The sequence below is a fragment of the Typopeltis vanoorti genome, chromosome 21 (assembly GCF_054136105.1).
Source record: "Typopeltis vanoorti isolate ZY-2024b chromosome 21, IOZ_Tvanoo_1.0, whole genome shotgun sequence".
Taxonomy (NCBI): domain Eukaryota; kingdom Metazoa; phylum Arthropoda; class Arachnida; order Uropygi; family Thelyphonidae; genus Typopeltis; species Typopeltis vanoorti.
In genome coordinates this window covers 95,560,504-95,581,189 of record NC_143569.1, presented here as the reverse complement: position 1 = coordinate 95,581,189, position 20,686 = coordinate 95,560,504, and the positions used below count along the sequence as shown (strand labels likewise).

The 20,686-nt window shown below is 35.2% G+C and overlaps 1 protein-coding gene across 1 annotated transcript in view; it reads left to right on the top strand.

The window, feature by feature from the left end:
• Positions 1-20,686, top strand: part of udt (protein undicht) — a 226,866-nt gene that overhangs the window by 15,473 nt on the left and 190,707 nt on the right. The window contains exon 4 of the mRNA XM_090411198.1: positions 9,473-9,559. Within this exon, the coding sequence (XP_090267324.1) occupies positions 9,473-9,559 (87 nt within the window). The remainder of the gene's footprint in view (positions 1-9,472; positions 9,560-20,686) is intronic.

The window sequence follows — 20,686 nt, the reverse complement described above, 5'->3', positions numbered from 1 at the left end:
GCAGAAATGAAGTTTATGAGAAAAACTGCAAAGTATACCCTATTTGATCACAAAAGATACGAAGATAATATGAAAGAATTAAACCAAGAACCAGTAATAGAAAAAATTAAAAAATATAAACATAAATGGATGGAACACGTTCAAAGAATGAAAACAGAAAGATTACCAAAACAAGCCTTAAAGTACAAGCCATTAGGAAAAAGAAAACCAGGACGTCCTCTTAAACGATTCAACGATGACTTCTAAGGCTGGAACAGGCCATGCTAGGCCTAAATCCTTGATATGTGATGATGATGATATCACACTGTATACCTTGGGTATATAGTGTGATATTGCTTCCTTCAGATATCCTTCGACTATCCCCCATGCAATGTGAACATATTATGCAAAATTTTATGCCATGGTACTGCTTCAAGTCGCCTCCTAAGTGTATCATAATCTCCTGCCTTATAGTTCCATGTATAACCTTCTTAACTGGAATTTTCACATTTTGTTACCTCCCAAGTCAAGCTCAATTGTGCCAATTGGAGGCAATGTAACCACCTTAGTTATGGAAATCTTCTGTTCCTATTAATGTTGCATTCTGCTTCAAGTAATTGTTTCTCTTCCCAACATTTTCTTCCTGCCACGTGATCTTTCCTCCTTCCAATCTATGTCTAGAAAGTTTTCCATAATAATTACTCGACTTGCACTCATTACACTGATCTGCTAATGCATACCTTTCACATCAGCTCTTGCACCCCTGCCCATAACAGCAACCAGTTTTATATTTTGTCTTTTTGTCCTCAATGTCACACTAGATTGACTCAGAACTGCCATCTACATGACTGACTCCTACTCTTGTTAGTCGCACTTCATCTGCTGTCATCAGTAGTACCTCACCCTCTGTCCTGTCTACTCTAACCTCCCAGAAAACTAAATCCATTATATTCTATCCCTGTAACTATGTCATCTGTTGTTAGCCAAGTCTCACTAATTCTATCTTTTGGCAAGGTTGCACTGCCCAATGCTAAACACTCTTCCCTTTCATTCCCGATTCCTGAAGCTTCTAGCATTAGCATATAGAAACTATAGCATCCCCTTAGGTCCCCAACTATTCTAAATTGATCGATATTGTTTGTCTGAGAGACTAGACTCTGCATTTTTTGTTCATTCACACTCATTCACTTAATGGGTCACTCTCTCTCTCATCTGCCATAATTGCTTTAGTTTTCCTGATTTTGCATTTCTACACTCTCAGTAAATAAAGATGCCACACTCTCCAGATACCTAATTCTGAATCCTTTAATGCAATCCATCAGCATTGTGCAAATCTGTCCACAAAATCTATATCATTCTTTCTGCACAACCTGCATATTGATTCATTAGCTATTATTGCTGTCCTTCTGTCATAGCATGACACCAGAGCCAGAGCCACAAACTTCACCCTGTTGGTGAGTCTCTCCAGAACTCCCTTTATCATAGAATCACTATAAATAATTATGCTTATGCTCATGCTCTCAATTATTCTTGTAGTTTTCTTTTCGACCTCTTGATTTTTTCTGTTTTCAGTTTGACTGATCTCTTGTGATTTCAGCATCCTTTCAGTCTCGTGCTTTCTCCTGTGAAGGGATTGCATGCAAACTCGCAGTTTCTTTATTTAGGTCTTGTATGTTTTGCTGAACTTCTGCTACTGCACTTTCAGCATTATTGCTGATATTTGCCAGCCTGGTTGGCTGAGTGGTTAGCTTATCCGCTCTCCAGTCAAAAGACTGTGGGTTCAAATCCTGCCATAGGAATGGATGTTTGTGATTGTCTGTGAAAATACTAGTGGTAGTGGGCAGTAGATGGGGCTGGTGTAGTTGTGGTTTGTTGTATTTGGTGGATTGAGTGGTGGAGCAAGTGCCCTCCCTCGATGAGTCTATGGACTCCCTGGAGGTATCACAATAATAATATTTACATTTTACGATCTTGTATCAGTGCTCTCTACTCTACTATCATGTAATTTGTTCTCTCCGTATTCATTTTCAAAGCATTTATTACACACTCTCACCAATTTCACTCCCCCCTTCCACAAATCTTTCAACTTTTGTGATGAGTACATCTGCACTAAATAATGCAAATTTAGCTCTCCAAACAAAGACATATTGATTGCCATTACTCTGCACACATAGGTGACATATCAACAGTATATCTAATTTAAGGAAATATAACGTTTTTACTTAAAAAACAAACCGTTCATAATAAATGAAGAAATTTTGAATGCAATAAACCAAATGAATTTATCTAAGTCACCTGGTTATGACAAACTTCCTACTGATGTAAATATGGTGGCATAGCAGCAATCAATTTCCTGCTTGAACTTTTTAACCAAATACTATATACTGGTGAAATTCCGGATGAATCGAAGACAGGTATCATAATACCAGTTCTCAAAAAAGGAGATAAACGAAGGTGTGAAAATTATGGACCCATAACATTGCTAAGTCATAGCTATATAATCTTCACATGCATTATTCAAAATAGAATCCAGACTTTAATGAAATGAGACAATAGGAGATCAAGCAGGATTCAGACCTGGAAGGTCTACTATAGACTACATTTTTACAGTTAACAGCCTGACTGACTATATACTGCAGTTTTATTGACTTCAAACAAGCATTTGATTCCATTGACAGGAAAAAAATGATAAACATCTTAAAACCTATGACATTAGATTCAGTACAAACCTTTTGTTATGAATTATTATTGAAGATACCAAAGCAACTGTCATATTCAATAAAATAAAAAAAGACAAATTCAAAATATTTGATACTGAACGAACGAGGATGGGCTGTCAATTTGGGATTTAGCCGACCAAATTGTATTCTTATTGGTTAAACCCAAATAAAAAATGATGGTACAACATGACAAAATTTCATGCCGGCTGGGGCGTCGCCCGGTTAAACAAGGCCTCCGTTGTTTTCGCCAGGGAACCAGGGCGAACAGCGAAAAGTCGGCTACTGGAACAAATCTGAAAACAAATCCCAACTCAACATCACCAGAGTTAAAGATCGGTACTATCAACATAAGAAGCCTGAATGGCAAAGAAATGGAGCTAGCTGAGGAATTAGATAAGTAACAGATTGACATAATAGGGGTGACTGAAACAAAAAAGACCAAAACTGGTGAGATCTTTCTGAGCAATAAATACAAAATGTTATATTCAGGCAATGACAATCAAGGAAAAGAAGGAGTAGCCATAGTATTCAACACAAAATATGAGGCTAATCTTGAATAGCAGTCACTCTCAAGTAGAGTAATGTGGGCAAATATGAGAATGGGGAACTGGACAATGAGACTTATTTGTGCCTATGGTCCCACAGAAGGTTTTACTAAGGTAGAAGTGGAGGAATTTTTGATGCTTTAGAAAACGCAACTGACACAGTGAAAAAGGAAAAGTTGGTCCTTGTTGGGGATCTAAATAGCAGAGTAGGAAATGATTGTGAGACATATAAAAATATTTTGGGAAAATTTGGAGAAAAGAGCAAAGCTAACAATAATGGCAAATATCTGTTGGATTTCTGGTCAGGACATGGACTGGTTATTACTAACACCATGTTTCAACATAAAAATGTGCACAAATTCACATGGAGAAAAGAGGCTAGGAATAAGAAAAGTCTCATTGACTGTTATTGTTGATAGTGATGTTTTCTCCCTGGTGCAGGACACCAGAGTGTACAGAGGATTTGAAATTGGAAGTGATCACTATTTAGTCTTGAGCAGGATAAAATTGAATTTCATATTGAAAAGAATAACATGTAAGAAAGTTTTAAAGTGAATAAAAGTTGAGCAGCTCTCAGATGTGAACTGTAGACTAAAAGACAGAAAGATTATTGAAAAAAAAATGAAAGAGTTTGAGAACAGGAATCAAACCTTGGAGATTCAGTGGCAAACTCTGAAGAAAACATTGATTGATTCTGCCAGAGAGACATGTGGTGAGGTTGTGTGCAAGGATAAAAAAATCAGAACTCCCTGGTGGACACAGGAAGTTAAAGAGGCAGTGAAGGAAAAGAAGAAAGCATATCAAAAGTTCCTGGCAAATTAGTCAGCTTTTACTTTTACAGAATACAGAGACAAATCTAAGAAAGCTAAACAGTGTGTAAAACTAGCTAAACAAAAGTCATGGGAGGACTTTGGCAAGAATATAGAAAATAAATATCAAGAAGGTGGCAAAATATTCTGGAGGTTGTTGAAGAAGCTTAGGAATGGAGGAAAGAGTGCTGTAGAAGGAGTTAGAGATGATAAAGGTGACATGAAAACAGGAGAAAAAGATATCCTTGAAGTATGGAGTAATTACTTTGAAAAACTGCTAAATGAAACAAGCAGTGATGACAGCACAGTGATAAAAAAACACTGACCAGGCATGCAGTCAGGAATACATATGCATACTTGAAGTAGAAAAAGCCATCAAAGGCTTGAAATGTGGAAAGGCAGCAGGAGTAGATATTCGACCAGAAATGCTGAAGTATGGTGGTATAAGAGTCTTACAGTGGCTGCATTGCATAGTTCAGAAAGCCTGGACAGAGGGACGAATTCCCGATGATTGGAGTAGAGCTCTCATATTACCCATATATAAAAAGGGAAATAAAACTGCATGTGAGAATTACAGAGGTATTTCCCTACTGAGTGTTCCTGGCAAGATCTATGCAAGTATACTTGAGAAACGGTTGAGAAGAATTATGGAAGAAAAGCTTGGTGAAGAACAAGCTGGATTCAGGCCAAATAGATTCTGTCAGGATCAGATCTTCACGTTACGACAAATAGTCGAGAAAGCATGGGTATATAACAAAGATCTATGTTAAGTTTTGTCAATTTGGAAAAGGCATATGACAAGGTGCCAAGAGAGAAGCTATTCAATACACTGCAATTATATGGTGTCAATGGGGCATTATATCAAGCAATACTTAGTCTTTATTTGAGTTGTAAGTCAGCAGTTAGAATTGAAGGAAGTACAGGAAGATGGTTTAATGTTAAATCTGGTGTGAGAAAAGGATGTACATTATCCCCTCTGTTATTCATTATCTATATGGATCACATTATGAAGGAAAGTGGTATTAAACCTGATATCAAAATTGGACATGTTAATGTCAGCTCTTTGCTTTATGCGGATGATGTTATACTTCTAAATAAATCCGCTACAAGTCTGCAAGATTCTCTGACTAAATTGAATAGCTGTTGTAATAGATATGGTATGAAGGTCAGCAATAAAAAGACAAAGACAATGAAAATAGACAGAGTAATTGAAAATGTCAACTGTGTTGTGAATGGAGAACCTGTGGAACAAGTGAAACATTTCAGCTACTTAGGCATGATTTTTACTGAAGATGGTAAACTAAATATAGAAATAGACAACAGAATCAGCAAAGCTGGTATGGTGGGAAGTCAATTGAATAAATTCATATGGAATAAGAGAGAAATTAGTCAGAACACTAAATTAGCTGTATACAAGACAGTGTTCAAACCAGTTTTAACTTATGGATCTGAGAGCTGGGTCAGAAGTAAAACACTTGACCAAAGACTAGAGACCGCAGAAATGAGAGTCCTGAGAAAGATTATAGGTGTGAACAGATGGCATCAATGGCAATATCATATTAAAAATGAGGATATTAGGAAAGAACTTGATATTGTCAGCATCCAGGAATGCATTAGCAGAGCTAATCTCAGGTGGTACGGTCACTTAAATAGAATGGGAGAGGAAAGATTAGCAAAACAAGTGTTCTCTGCCAGGTTGGCAGGAAAACGACCCAGAGGAAGACCAAGATATAAGTGGATTGATACGGTACAAAGTGCCTTAGACGATAGAAATATAAGATCTGATAATGTTGGAGTCTTGACAAGTAACAGACTGATTTGGAGGAAAATTGTAGATAGGAAGTTAGTAATGATGTAAATTTTTCATGTAGTACTGTCATATTCTGTACACCCCTTGAGGGCACATGGCAGGAATTTGATGATGATGAAATTCAAAATAGAAAAAGGAGTCATAAAGGGTTGCCCACTCTCACCAAATTTATATATTTATTTATCTCGACGATATATGCAAATTCATAGTTGAAGTTAACAGCCTGACTGAAAAGTACTGAAAAAAAAAACAACTTGCCTATATACTGCAGTTTTATTGACTTCAAACAAATGGTCTACAAATAAATGGCACGAATATCAACTACATCAAATATGCAGACAATATTATTATTCTTGCTGAATCTAAAGAACAATTGGAAAAAAATATAACAATTTTAAAGGAAAAAAAAAAAAAATTCAAAGAACTTAGGAAATCACATACTTGAACAAGTAAAGCAATTTACATAATCTTGGCAATCTCATTAATCACAACATCAACAACACAAACAGTGAAATACAGACTTAACAAAGGTTGGTCTAATATGAATAAATTAAACATCATTTCAAAAAAGCCTGAAACTAAAACTCTATAAAACCATTACTATAACTACAGCAACATATGGAGCTATGACTTGGACATGCAGTCAGAAAGAAATACAGAAAATCAGAGCATTAGAAACGAAATGCTTAAGAAAAATAAATTAGCATCACTGGTCAGAACACAAAACGAATGAGCATGTCAGTCATGAATTAAACTGTAGAGAAGATAGGATAGCTACATTTCTTAAACAGCAGTTAAGATGGTTTGGACATTCCAGAGAATGTCCTTTCAAAGATTACCAAATATAGTCTTGAATTGAATCATAGGAGGTAGATGATCAAGAGGTAGGCCAAAAAGAACTTAGCTACAGTCTTTGAAGGAAAGGTCACAATTATCAGACTTTAGAGAGTGACAGAAATGACCAGAGATAGAAGCAGATGGCAAATCTTTGCCATCTGGTTTTATCTTCAGGAATACTTTGTGGGTAATGCCTACAAAGTCACCTACGGTCGGAAACGACTGAAAGGGAAAACCAGGTTAAAAAACAATAAACTCCTCTTTGTAATATAAATACACATAAAGTAACAAAATATTTATCATACAACAAATTCCAGTTCATAAAGCTACATCTAGAAAAATGCACAAAAATAAATATACCATGATAACAAAGAGCATAATAAAAATAATACAGTATTGCAATAAACTCATTTCAAGAAACTTCACTAAGGAAAAGCATGAAAACAAAAAAAAAGACATTAAGAACTTCTGCATATTTTTATTTTAGAATAAGTAAAAAACAAAACTACAAAGTTAGAAGTTATGAGCAACTTAGGAGAATACTATCTTTGGTCCCATGGTATCATTTACTGAATGGAAAAGATTCCCAAGCAATGCATGGAAATCTTTAAAAAAGTGCTTAAATGAGGCGGTATCTGAATGTATCCTTAGAGTTTGAAGAGTAAATAGGGTGGGTGTGAAATGGAAAATGGATGTGCAACCTTATTAAGCAAGAAATCCATAAGATGATGATAATCCATGTGGAAGGAATGTCATGAAAATAAAAGTTAGAGGAGTAATGAAACATATAAGGCACAGGCCAGAAAATGAATGAGTACTGTGCAGAAAGCTAAATCAGAGTATGAAAAGAAATTGGCTATGCAGGCTAAAGGCAATCCAAAAGAATTTTATCATTATGCCACAGGAGAAGAAAGAATGAATGCGGAAGAATAACTTTACAGAGTGCCAGAAGCTAATAAGATTGCTCAATTAATGAGTGCTCACTTTGCTAAGATATACCAACCAGGTATATGTAACATAGTGCACAGTTTTACTTGGACAGATGGAATATTAGCACATGTGCTGAAGGCATGTTCAGCCAAATTGGCTATGCCTTTGACATATTTGTATAACTTACCTAAACTCAACTCAAGAAAGATTACCACAGGAATGGAAAGAATGTATGATAGTTCTATCGTACAAGGGTGATGCAAATACTGATATGTCTAACTAGCAACCTATCAGTATCCTTAGTGTGGTGGTGAAGATTTTAGAGAAGTTGATAAGAACTTGCATATTGAAATGGGTAGACAGAAAGGTTATAATCTACAAGGAACAGCATGAATTTACCAAAGGGAGATCATGTAGCAATTTGTTTTATCTTTTATAACAATGTTATGGTCGAGTTGGATAAAGGGAATGGATATACTATCATGATATTGGATTTTGCCAAGGCATTTCACAGAATACCACATGAAAGGGCTGTTGCATAAGCTGGAGAATATGGGATTGGAATATAAACTCTTGACTGAAATCAGTTGGTGGTTGACAGACAGATATCAAAAAGTGGTATATCTTAAATGAGGTACACCATTGGTCATCTTAAATCTGACATATTTAAGTCCAGTGGTGTACTTCAGGGTTCAGTTCTTGGACCATTGTTGTTCAGTCTATATATTAATGATATCAGGAAAGGTCTAACAGGATATGTTCAGTTGTTTATTGATGATGCAAAAGTAGGCAGTGCAATCAGGAAAGCTACTGATATCCAGCATCTACAAAATAGAAATTTGGGCAAATGAAAATGGCTGTCAGTTCACTGTTAGGAAGGTATGCACTTTTGTATGATGAGATTTCCAACAGCATGTTAAATGTACAGGGTTATGCTACAAGAAATTACTCTTGAGATTAGGGATCTTGGTGTAATGGTGGATAGGAATTTGAAGTTTAATAGTAACATGGCAGAAATTTCAAATACAACTTGGAGGATGGTTGCAATTTTGAAATGAACCTTGACCTGTAAGGAGAAGGAAGTTATTTCGACTCTTTACAAGGTCTTGATAAGACTGCACCTGGACTACTTTGCACAGATTTGGTCTTTTAGGTTCCAAGGAGATAAAGAAGTTGTGGAAAGGGTGTCAAGAAGAGTTACAAAGATTATATCGGGATTATAGAATTTAGATTATGAGGACAGGTTGCGAGTATGTGGACTACAGATTATGGCTAGTAGGAGAAAAAGGAGTGATATGATAGAAGTCTATAAACTTCTGAATGGATGTTATAGGATATTGTCTGGAATTTTTCATTATATGTAAGGTGGGAGAGAACATGGGAGCATCTATGGAAGTTGAGTTTGTTCACAATTAAGAAAGACGTAAGAGCTAGATTTTTTTCTCACAGACTAGTGAGTGAGTGGAATAACTTGCCTGTTGAAGTAGTAAGTGCATCTAATGGGAATGAGTTTAAGGGAAAGTATGACAGCTGGATTGGGAAATGTATAGCCTCCCTCGAAGAGTCCTTGATTCCCTGGAGGTCCCAGATAATAATAATAGTTTGTAGTCTTCTGTATGGTGGCACATCATTTAACCAAGTGATGTCACTTCCTGTGATATCCCCCATTGTACTGTCTACTGCATCCTATTGCTTGCTTACATCATAGCAAACAAAGAGTAGGCCATCAATGTGTAGTCATACCAAAGCATCATGCTATATATTATTAATTAAAAAGTTCACAATGAAACGTTTGACACTTGAGTCATTTCTGATTTAATCTTTCATTTTTTTTCCTTGCAGCATCCTGTACTAACTTAGCAATTGAACCCTCAGTTGAAGATATTAGCCATTATATAGATCCTAAACAAGAACTGATTACCTTATTCTGTAAGTAAGACTTTTTCATAACTATACTGTTCATCCAAAATCGAATATAGATTTCGGCATTAGCAGCATATACTTATCAAGCACTGTTCGTCACAGAAAAATTTGGCTTTACTTCAGTACCTTATGAATTTGTATTTTATTATTTTTTTTCATATGAATTATAACTTTGTCCAATTCACTGGCCCTAAAATTTATGATATGAACAACTAAGGGACACAAGAAGGTATAAGAAAGACTTGAAAAAAATTATAATAAAGAATTCATTTTAATAATATACATTAAAATTAGCAAATTATCATCATACTGTATATCCTCAAGGCTTGTACAGGCTAGTATGATATTACAATGAGTTTACATTAAGTTAACAGTATTACTAGCTTCTTATCAACAATTTTCTTCCAAATTAATCTATAATGACAGATTAATTTTTTTGCAGTATTGTCAGAATTCATGTTTTAAGCTGCTAACTACATCAATTCATCTAGATTTTGGTCTAGATCTAGAGCCAAGGTGATAATATAGGATACAGCCAAGAATTATCTCAGCCCAATAAGAAGACCAAGATACCCACGGATATCAGATTCAACATGGGAACTAATCAAATGAAGGTGGTTGGAAAAACAAAGAGACACAGGGACTGAAGAATATAAGAGATTACATAGAGAAGTCAGAAGAGCCATCAATAAATGTGAAGAGATAAAGTTCCAGATTAGGAGGTACAATTATAAAAAGATATTTTATTTTGTTCGTGACCTAAAGCACAAGTTTAAGGCCGAATTGAATGTCATCAAAGAGAGGAATGGAGCATTACTAACAGAAGAATTGGAAATCAGAAACAGATAGAAAGAATACTGTGAGGAACTGTACAATAGAGTGGATAAAAAAAAATTTGGAGAAGCCCTCTCACCAAGAAAATTCTAATTTGGAACCTCCTCCACTTAGGCATGAAGTTGAGTAGCTTAACAGCAATAAGGTCCCAGGTGCAGATGTAATCCTAGCAGAGTTAAAGCCACAGAGGATGGAGGAATAAGAATGTTTCATAGATTGATTACAAGAATATGGGAGACAGGATCATGGTCTAGACACTGGAAGAAGTCGGTTTTCATACCACTACATAAGAAGGGAGATATGAAAGCTTACAATTTATTAAAATAAAGAGCCAAAAGGCTTCAGTTTGGCAGTGCAAAATTATATAAGTGGATATTAGATCCAGCATTATTTCAAAGCCAAATGTAGAAACTGAGAGTTTCATAAAAAAATAAGTTGGTAAAAATAAAGTTTTCGTTAATAAATAATAATAAACAGTGTTTATGTTTTCTAAGTAGATCGCGCTAAGGCAATTCATGAATGCCGGTAAGTGTATTCCCATAAGCTCTCTGGTCAACTTATTTTTATGAAACTTTCACAGTTTCTACATTCAGCTTTGAAATGATGCTGGATCTAATATCCACTTATATAATTTTGCGTTGCCGAGCTGAAGCCTTTTGACTCTATTTTAGTAAATACTTTATGCAGTGACTGAGAGTTCGCTTACAAAAAATACACCTCTCCGATATTTCAAGCTCCTTAGTACTGAATAAGAGTTTTTGCTCTCTTAAGATTTCTTCTAGCTTTGGCTCCTGTGGGGGGATGCTTAAGATTTTGGGGATTTTTGCCTTGAGAGAGCAATTTGAGTCTCCAGGGATAGGTGTTTTCCGACATAGCTTCTGTCGGGGTTGTGTCAGTGAATGCTTTTCCCCCGGAATATGAGCTGTTCTGCTCAGTGGTAGGGCAAGCCTGTCACTGAGCGGAACCACTACTGAGTTGGACAATCCTTCGGTCACTCATTGGGAGTGGCCTGGAGGATCGCCTAATTTTTAGAGAGGTGCTTTACTAAAGCATGATCTCTGAGGAGAACCAACCAGTTCAAAACAGCTGTCAAGCCACTGAAACCTTATCAAAATGGACTAATAGAAAGCGAATATATAGACGCTTGAGCAGTGTTTATTTTCTAAGTAGTCCACGCTGAGGCAACTCGTGAATACTGGTGAGTGTAGTCCCGTAAGCTCTCTGGTCAACTTATTTTTACAAAACTTTCATAGTTTCTATGTTCAGTTTTGAAATAATGCTGGATGTAATATCCACTTTACTTATAGAACTATTACCGTATATTCCGGTGTATAAGTCGATATTGGAATTTTTTAAGTTTTTATAGTATACTCGTTGTATAAGTCAACTCGAAAAATTTCTTTTTCATATTGACCAGTTGACCAATAATGAACTAAAGTGCAATGGCTCCTTTTAAAAGAATGAAATATGACGCGAGTTTTAAGTGATTAAATTTACAAAAGAAAATACTGTGTTGCTGCACGTCAGTTCGGAGTAAACGAAAAACTAGTTCGCGATTGGAGAAAAAATGAAACTTTAATAATGAAAATGCCAAAAAATAAGTGCGCATTACGGAAAGGAATTTTAAGTGGCCTATTCTGGAAAATAATGTTGTGGATTGGGTTTGAGAAAATCGCCAAAATGGACTCATTATAATGAGAAATAATATTCGTTTATTTGCTTTGAATTGGGGCAAAGCAAATAAAAAGGACAGCAAAAACTTCAAAGCTACAGTGAGTTGGTGTAGCTGGTTTATGGAAAGGAAAAATTTAGTGCTTTGACTAAAAATGAAAATCGCACAGAAACTGCCAAAGGATTTGGATGATAAGTTATTAAGTTTTCAAAGATTTATAATTGCTAAAAGAAAGCAAAAAAATTATTTATTGTCTCAAATCGGAAATATGGATGAAACTCCAGTTATGTTTGACATGATCGAGAATAGAACAGTAGAATTGAAAGGAAGTAAAATGATTTCTTTAAAACCAACTGGACATGAAAAAAGCCATTTCACAGTTGTACTTGCTTGTATGGCTGATGGTACTAAATTAAAACCTATGATAATTTTTAAAAGAAAAACAATGCCCAAGATCAAAATTCCAAGAAACGTTTTTGTCCATGTTCATGAGAATGGTTGGATGGATGAAGCAGGAGTTAAGCTGTGGATAAAAAATATTTGGAATACACAACAAGGTGCATTAAAAAATCTAAACAGTATTTTAGTGTGGGACATGTTCAAATCCCATTTAACAGAGAGCACAAAATCTTTATTAAGAGAGAATAATACCAAATACGGCAGTGATTCCAAGTGCAGCCATTGGATGTTTGTATAAACAAGCCATTTAAAGACAGTTTACAAAAACAGTGGAATGTGTGGATGCAAGGAGGAGAGAAAAGTTACACAAAAGGAGGACAAATGTGACATGTGTCTTTGGTAACTATGTGTGAATGGGTAGCGAAAGCATGGGATGAAATAAAACCAGATCCAGTAATAAAATATTTTAAAAAATGTGCTATATCTAACAAATTAGATGGCTTGGAAGATGATTTTGTTTACAATGATGACGAAATTGATGCTAAATCTGATGGAGAAAATGAATACAATTTATATGACGATATACCGGAAGAAATTACAGAATCAGAGTACGGTGAACTTTTCATACATTCAGACAGTGAAAATTAAATTTTAATTATGTAGTTACCTACCTATTTTCTTTTGTAAATAAATAATTATATAACATGTAAATAATTTTGTCTGTAAATAAATTTGATATAAGTTGAAATGATTTTACTTATTTACCCTTTTTGTATATTGCTAATAAATTTAACAGAGTATGATGCGTACTAGTTTTTACTTGGAAAGCAATCAATTTTTGACCTGGCGTATAAGTCGACCTAAAAAATTTAGTACTTTTTTCAATGCTGAAAAGTCGACTTATACGCCGGAATATATGGTAGTTTAATATCTCATTCAAGCAAAATTTTATTGAAAATCATGCTAAAAGCAGTTGCAATGAAGTTCCTTTGAGGGGTTGCAATTCGACAACCCCTCAAAGTTCCTTTGAGGGGTTGTCGAATCTGACAAGATTCGACAGAGTCAAAATGCAGAGATTTTGCATTTTGACTCTGGGTTTCCCAGAGTCAAAATGCAAAATTTGACCACTGCTTCTCCATGTTGAGAGTTCATAGTTACGATGGTATGGGTACCTAGTCAGAATGCCACAAGATAGGCTCCCACAGCAGGCCCTCTTTGCCAAGCCAGAGAGTGGAAGGCCAAGGACTCTCTGGATAGATTATATCCAAAACCTTGGGTGGTCACGTCTGGGAGTCCCACCAGAATACCTGAGCTTGGTGGCATAGGATCATGACCATTGGAAATCCCTCTTGCAGCTGCTGCTCCACAACCCAATTAGGAAAGGTGGGCCTTGAAGATGGATGGATCATGTTAAATATGATTGAGGCCAAAGTTGATGCAGAGACACCCAAGGAACAAGCAGGTTTTAGGAAAGGTAAGGTACACCAGAGATCAGATCCTTTGCCTTAGACCGATCATAGAAAAAAATAAAGAATTCAGACTCCCTCTGGTAATATGTTTCTTAGACTACTCTACTCTATTCTAAAGCTTTTGACTGTGCTCAGCATGTGAAACTATGAGAAGTAATGAAAAGAATGCGTTTTTCCTCAACACACTATCAGGTTGATAGCCAACTTATATAGGGAGCAAGAAGCCAGTAAGAACAGGTGTTTGATTAACTGATTGGCTTCAAGTTGGAAAAGGAGTTAGACAAGGATGTTTACTTTCTCTTTGCTTGTTTAGTATATATGTGGAGGACATCATGCATGAAGCATTGGATAAGCTCAAGACAGGAATTAGGATAGGAGGTAGATTGATCAGTAATCTGTGGTATGCTGATGATACAGTACTCGTTTGTAATGACAAGGAAGATCTAGGACAAATTCTTGACAAAGTTAATAAGATCAGTAATAACAGAGGACTTCAACTAAATCCTAACAAGACAAAGATTATCGTTCTCTAAGGAAATACAAATGGGAAGTTCTTCAAACAAGTGTACCTTAATGGAGAAAGAATTGAGGAAGTCAGCAAGTTTAAGTATCTGGGATCCATTATTAATGTGAAGAATTGCTGTTCAGAAGATGTCGGAAGAAAATTAGGAATGGCCTAAAACAAGTCAGAGATTTGTTGAAAATCTGGGAGGATGGATCTATCTTCATAGGAACAAAGTTGAGGATTTTGGATGCAGTTGTTTTTCCAACAGACTTATGAATGTGAGACTTGGAACTTAAAAAAGTCAAATGAAAGGATAGCTGCTTTTGAGATGTGGTGTTACGGAAGGCTGTTGAGGAAAGATGTACAAATGAATGGATGTTAGAAAAGATCAGTAGAACTTTAAGGCTCCTTAAGGATATTGACAGAAGAAAGTTAAAATATTTTGGACACATTGAAAGGATAGACGGACGATTTATGAGAACAGTAACAGAAGGTAAAGTTCCTGGAAAAAGAGGAAGGTGTAGATCGTCATTAGAGCATTGGAGTGACCTTATGGCATCTGTGGATGCCCAGTGAACATGTATGGATGGACATGGGTCTTCCTTCTGCCATCCAGATATCAAACACATTTTGCTGTCTTTCCCTTTCTAACATCTTTATCTCATATGGAAGTGAGTGGATAGGTGTTTCCTTCTGGAAACTCAGGTTTTTCATCTTACAAAAACAAACTGACCAGAAGAACACATGCAATTGACAGACATAATACACTGACCTCATAGCACTACTTGCTTCATATTTAATGAGTTGATGCTATCTGCTCATTCTCCTGATTTCTTTAGGTCTAACAGTTAATCAGCTATTTCATTTCTAACCTGAATTTCACATCCCTAAGGCAAAATTTGTTTGAACACTCTTGTATATTCCCAATTTAGTGTTCTGGCTAATTTCTCTCTTTTTTCATGTTAATTTATTCATCTAGAGCATAGGTTTCCAAAAGTGGGCGGTACCGTTCCCCAGTGGGTGCTGCAGCCTTCTGGGGGGGGGGGGCAATAGTTGGATCAGAAGCATTTGGGGGGCGTTCAGGCAGTCTAGGGGTTGGTGGCTCTTTATAGAAGAAATTAATAATATATATTTAAAAATTAATTATTTTTGTGATTATGCAATTAGATAATCATTTAAAATTTAAATATTGCATTTTAATTCATCTTATGCCCATCTTACACGATCAATTTTTTTATCAATTTTCTATTTCAATTATTTAATCATTTGAAAATTTACCATGTCAGATAGAGATAGATGTCAATTTTCTATGTCAATGAGAAAATAGAGCATGTATATATGTGTGTATAATAGGTTATGTTTACAGTAGCAAATGTATTTGTTATATTTCATTTCAAAATATATATAAAATATATAAAACCACCTTTCTAATTGATTTGTACAAAAATAAACCCAATTTTATATAATTTATATAATGGGGGGGGGCGTTACAAAATTTGTCTTGCCAAGTGGGTGGTGGCCTGAAAAAGTTTGTGAACCTATGATCTGGAGCCACCTTATCAAAACCAGCTTTATGTATTCTGTCTATTTATATATTTAATTTGCCATCTTCACTAAAAACTATCCCTAAATAGCTGAACTATTTTACTTGTTCCATTGATGCTTTTCATATTACTGCTTTGATGCCGTTTGTCTTTTTATTGTTAATTTTTATACCAAATTTGTTACAACAGTTATTCAATTTTGTTGAAGAATCTTAGACTTGTATTGGATTATTAACATCATCTGCATAAAGTAAAGCTGAATTAATATCTCATTATTGTATCCATGTATTATTATATCCATCTCTCAATATCCATGTAGATGATGATGAAGGACAGTTTAGATGGCATGTACTCATCTCACATCTGATTTTACATCACAACTCATGTACAGGCCACATACTGCTCTGTATAATGTCTCACTTATACCATATAATCATAGAGTTTCAAAAGGATTTTCTCTTGGCATTTTATCATATGCCTTTTCCAGATCTGCAAAGTTTGAATATACAGGAAAAGCTCACTTAATGCAAATTCAGCATGCGTGAAAATCAGTTAGCACAATTGAACAGAATGATACTGTTTCCTGCTTTAAGCAAATGATTAATCAGTTGATGCGATTTTTTTTGCATTACGTGAAATTTTGCGGGAGGTGGCAGTGCTGTGGGTGGGGACTGGCGACACTCTGCATTTGACTCAAAGCTGTCATCACAAGCGCATGTGCAAACTCTGTTCTCTTGCTCAATTATTTTTTTTTTCATTTTCCTTTTAGCTACCTATAAGGCTTTATTATATTCAACTCCTGATATGGAAAAGAGAAAGACTGATAATGAAAGCGGCAGTAATTAAAAAGAGAAGAAAAGTAATTATGTTAGAGGAAAAGCTGAAAGTCATTAAGAGACATGAAAGTGGTGCTAGTAATACAATGATTGTGCGAGATCTGGGATACAAGAGTCTACAGTTCAGACAATATTAATAAGAGCAAAGAATACAAAGAACAAGGGAAGAGTTGCTACTTCTTTAAGCATGCAGATCACCTGAAATAAAAGCCATTTAATGATCCAGATTTGGTCATTCAATCCAGAGTGATGGAAGAAATGTCTTCCATCACTCTGGATTGAGGATTGTAACCAAAAAAGAATACCTCTTAGTACAAGGCATATTCACAAATTTCATGAGGAATGTGAAAGCTTCACTGCAAGTTTGGGATGGTTTGACCATTTAAAAAATCATGCTGGACCTGCATAATGTAAGAATAAATGGGGAATCTGCTAGTGCTGATAAAGATTCTGCATGAAGAATTGCAAAAGATAATTCAGGAGGATGATTACGACGATCGGCAAATATTCAACATCGACGAAACTGGTATCTTTGGAAAACATATGCTAACAGAAATTTTCCTAGCTAAAACTGAAGCATCTCAACCAGGATACAAAGTATCTCAAGAGATCCTCTTATGCTTTTATTAGGAGGTAATGCAGAAGGAGACTATAAACTCAAGCCTATGTTAGTTTATTGTGCACAAAATCCAAGATCTAACATTATTCAAGAAATTAGTACAATTGGAAGAGAACTTGGATTTAATGAACTGGATAATGAAGATGTGAGAAACTTGCTCGATTCCCATTCAGAACAGTTAAACAAGAATGATTTTCTTTCAACTAGAAGAACAACGTGCTAATCTTTCCTCTCTCATTCTGTTTAAGTGACCATATCACCTGAGATTAACTCTGCTAACAAATTCCTGATGCTAACAATGTCAAGTTCTTTCCTAATATCCTCATTTTTAATGATATTGCCATTGATGGCATCTGTTCATGCCCTTAATCTTTCTCATGACTAAGAAGCTCAAAGTTAATAAAAATCAAATGCTTAAATTTTTATTTAATGTCTAAACATTTGATTGAGCTACTTTTTAACAAAAAAATTGAGTAAAGATGTTTGAATAGTGCTCAACTTTTTCATCTTGTCATGCAATTTGCAATAGCTGGTGATTGCTTTATCAAGATTTCGGTGGACGTTGAAGCTTTGTTCCATATCAAGATTAACATCAAACAAACTTTCCTTGGCATGCTCAGTGTGATAGAAAACCAGCTCAAGTTCTTTTGTAGTTAGCTTCTTAGTTGTAACATTCTCTTCTTGTTATCACTCCTTGTCTTCTTCGATGGGTTTATTTTATTTTCTTAGTGCGATTTCGCTTAGCACACGTTAATTGATGGATTAATTAATTACGTTAAGCAAGGTTTTCCTGTATATCCTTTTTATATTTCCATGATTTCTCAACCATTTCCTTTAAAGTGAAAATCAGATTTTGACTATTTCTATTGGACCTGAACAAGTTTGTTCTCTCTGAGATTTTTTTTCCACAATTGTTCTTAGCTTTTTTTATATGATTTCAAACATACACACTTTTAAAATTTACAAGATTTAAAAAAGAAATTAGATTACAAAATAAGAACATAAGTCAAATTTTCAGGTCTAAATGTTTCATCCACTGAATTGCTGTGGAAACAGTAAGAAAGTCTTCTCAATTGCCTATAAACACTATGTAGGCAATAGTTGGTGATGTGGTAGATAGTTGCATGCTGGAGAAGACCACATTTCCCATTTGTAGAGTAAATAACTACATCAACAATGGCTACTCCACACTCTGTTGAAAGTAATCTAGATGCTCTGGAGAAGCTCAAGTCCTGCAGGATGTTGACTGCTGAGGAGAGGCTACCAGAGCACACCAGAGAGCCCTGTCAATCTACTCCGAGTCCCATACAGCTGACTCATTGTAGCTACCAGAAAGAAGTTTCTTAGCATGTTCAAACAGTGGACATCTTGATTTTAGTTGACTGGAACCAGTATTTATATCATGATGAATAGGAAGAGATGCATCCTCCAGTATTTTATTGAACTTTCGTATTTCTTCTTATATGCAGTAATTCTATATGACTTAGAGCTGGGAGCCAAAACAGAGGTGTTGTTCTGATAGCACTGCTTATAATTTGCACAATCTGATTTAAAACAGTGTCAGTTTTACTTGTATATTGACTGTTCAGCCAAACAGCTGAATAGTACTTAGCTGTTCAGCATACTAATCCCACTACAGAAATGCAAAGAGTAGATGCATATGCTCCCTAGCATGTAGGAGCACAATTAATAATGGCATATAAGATTCAACAACATTGATTTATCTGTCATTAATAAACAATAAAAGAATAGTTATAAACAGTTTATAATTCATAGCAAAACACCAAAACACAGATGTAGGGAGCAATGATGTAAACAAACTTTTTGTCCACAAAAATTGTGCATTGGTTGATTCACAGGAGTACCATGTTGCTGAAAGTGCTTTTATTTTAAAATTGAGATTATCTTAGCTGCTGCTTCTTTGGTGCATCAATCTGAAGATTGGTAATTATAGCAGCACATCATAACATCCTGTCTTGTGATCTCCTTTTTATCTTTTCATAACTCTTAGCGCCAGCTAGCATCATTATGTTATTTATATATGAAATTCTTGGTCTGCCTCGTGGCCTCTTTCCTTCTACAGTCCTCTCCATTATTTCTGTAATCAATCCCCATGGCTCAAATGGTATCCAATTAGGATTTTTCTTCTCTTATTGATGTGTTTCATTGATGACTGTTCTTCATGAACTATATTTAGAACTTCTTCATTACTTTTCCTTTCTATCCAACTAATTTTCATCATCTTTCTCTAGCACCAAAGTTCAAATGCCTCCAACTTTTGATGTCTTTTTTTTGTTAGAATCCAGGCCTCGCAACCATATAATGCAATGCTCCATTTGTATGTTTTCATTAGCCTTTTTTTTGAGCTGGATGCTTAGTCCTTTACTGGTAAAAATGTTTCTTCTGTTGTAGAATGCTTTTTTGGCTAAGATTATTCGTGCGTTAATATCGGATTGGTTTCTTCCATCTTCTGTGATAAGACTTCCAAGATATTTAAAAGAGGATACCTGTTGTATTAGGTTATTATTTATTTCCAGGTTTATTTTCATTGGATTTGCTTTACTTGTAATTAATAATTTTGTTTTCTTATAATTAATTTTTAGACTGTACTGTGTGAAAATTTCTTCCATCTTTGTCAGGGTGGTTTTCAGTTTGTTTACGTTATCAGCTATAACTGCTATATCATCCATGAATTGTAGCCAGTTAATATCAATTCCATTTATCTTAATTCCTGTTTCTATTAGTTCTTTCAATTTATTTATTGCATCTTCAATTTAGAGATTAAACAGTAGGTGAAAGAGAGCACCCCTGTCTTACACCTCTACGTATTCTTGCTATTCCAGTTTTTGCTTTATTGCTGGCTGTTTCTATTAGGGCTTCTTGATGCTTTTAAAGATTAAATATGAGCCTTCTATTTCTTCAGTCTACCTTTATTGTTTTTAGGCGGTGAAACATTTGGTTCCAGTCAATACTGTCGAAGGGGCTTTCTCCAAGTCAAGAAAGACTATCAGAGTACAGTGGTGCCTTGGTTAACGACGCTAATCCGTTCCAGGATTACAGTCGTTAACCAAAACCGTCGTTATCCAAGGCTCGATTCCCCATAAGATTTAATTGAAAATCGATTAATTTGTTCCGGCTCCTCCCCAAAATCATAGTACATATTAAAAATGCAGATAAAACTCATTTAAAATGTCATAAAAATATGGTAATTATCATTTATTTATTATACAGTATATGTATTTGCTACAAAAAATT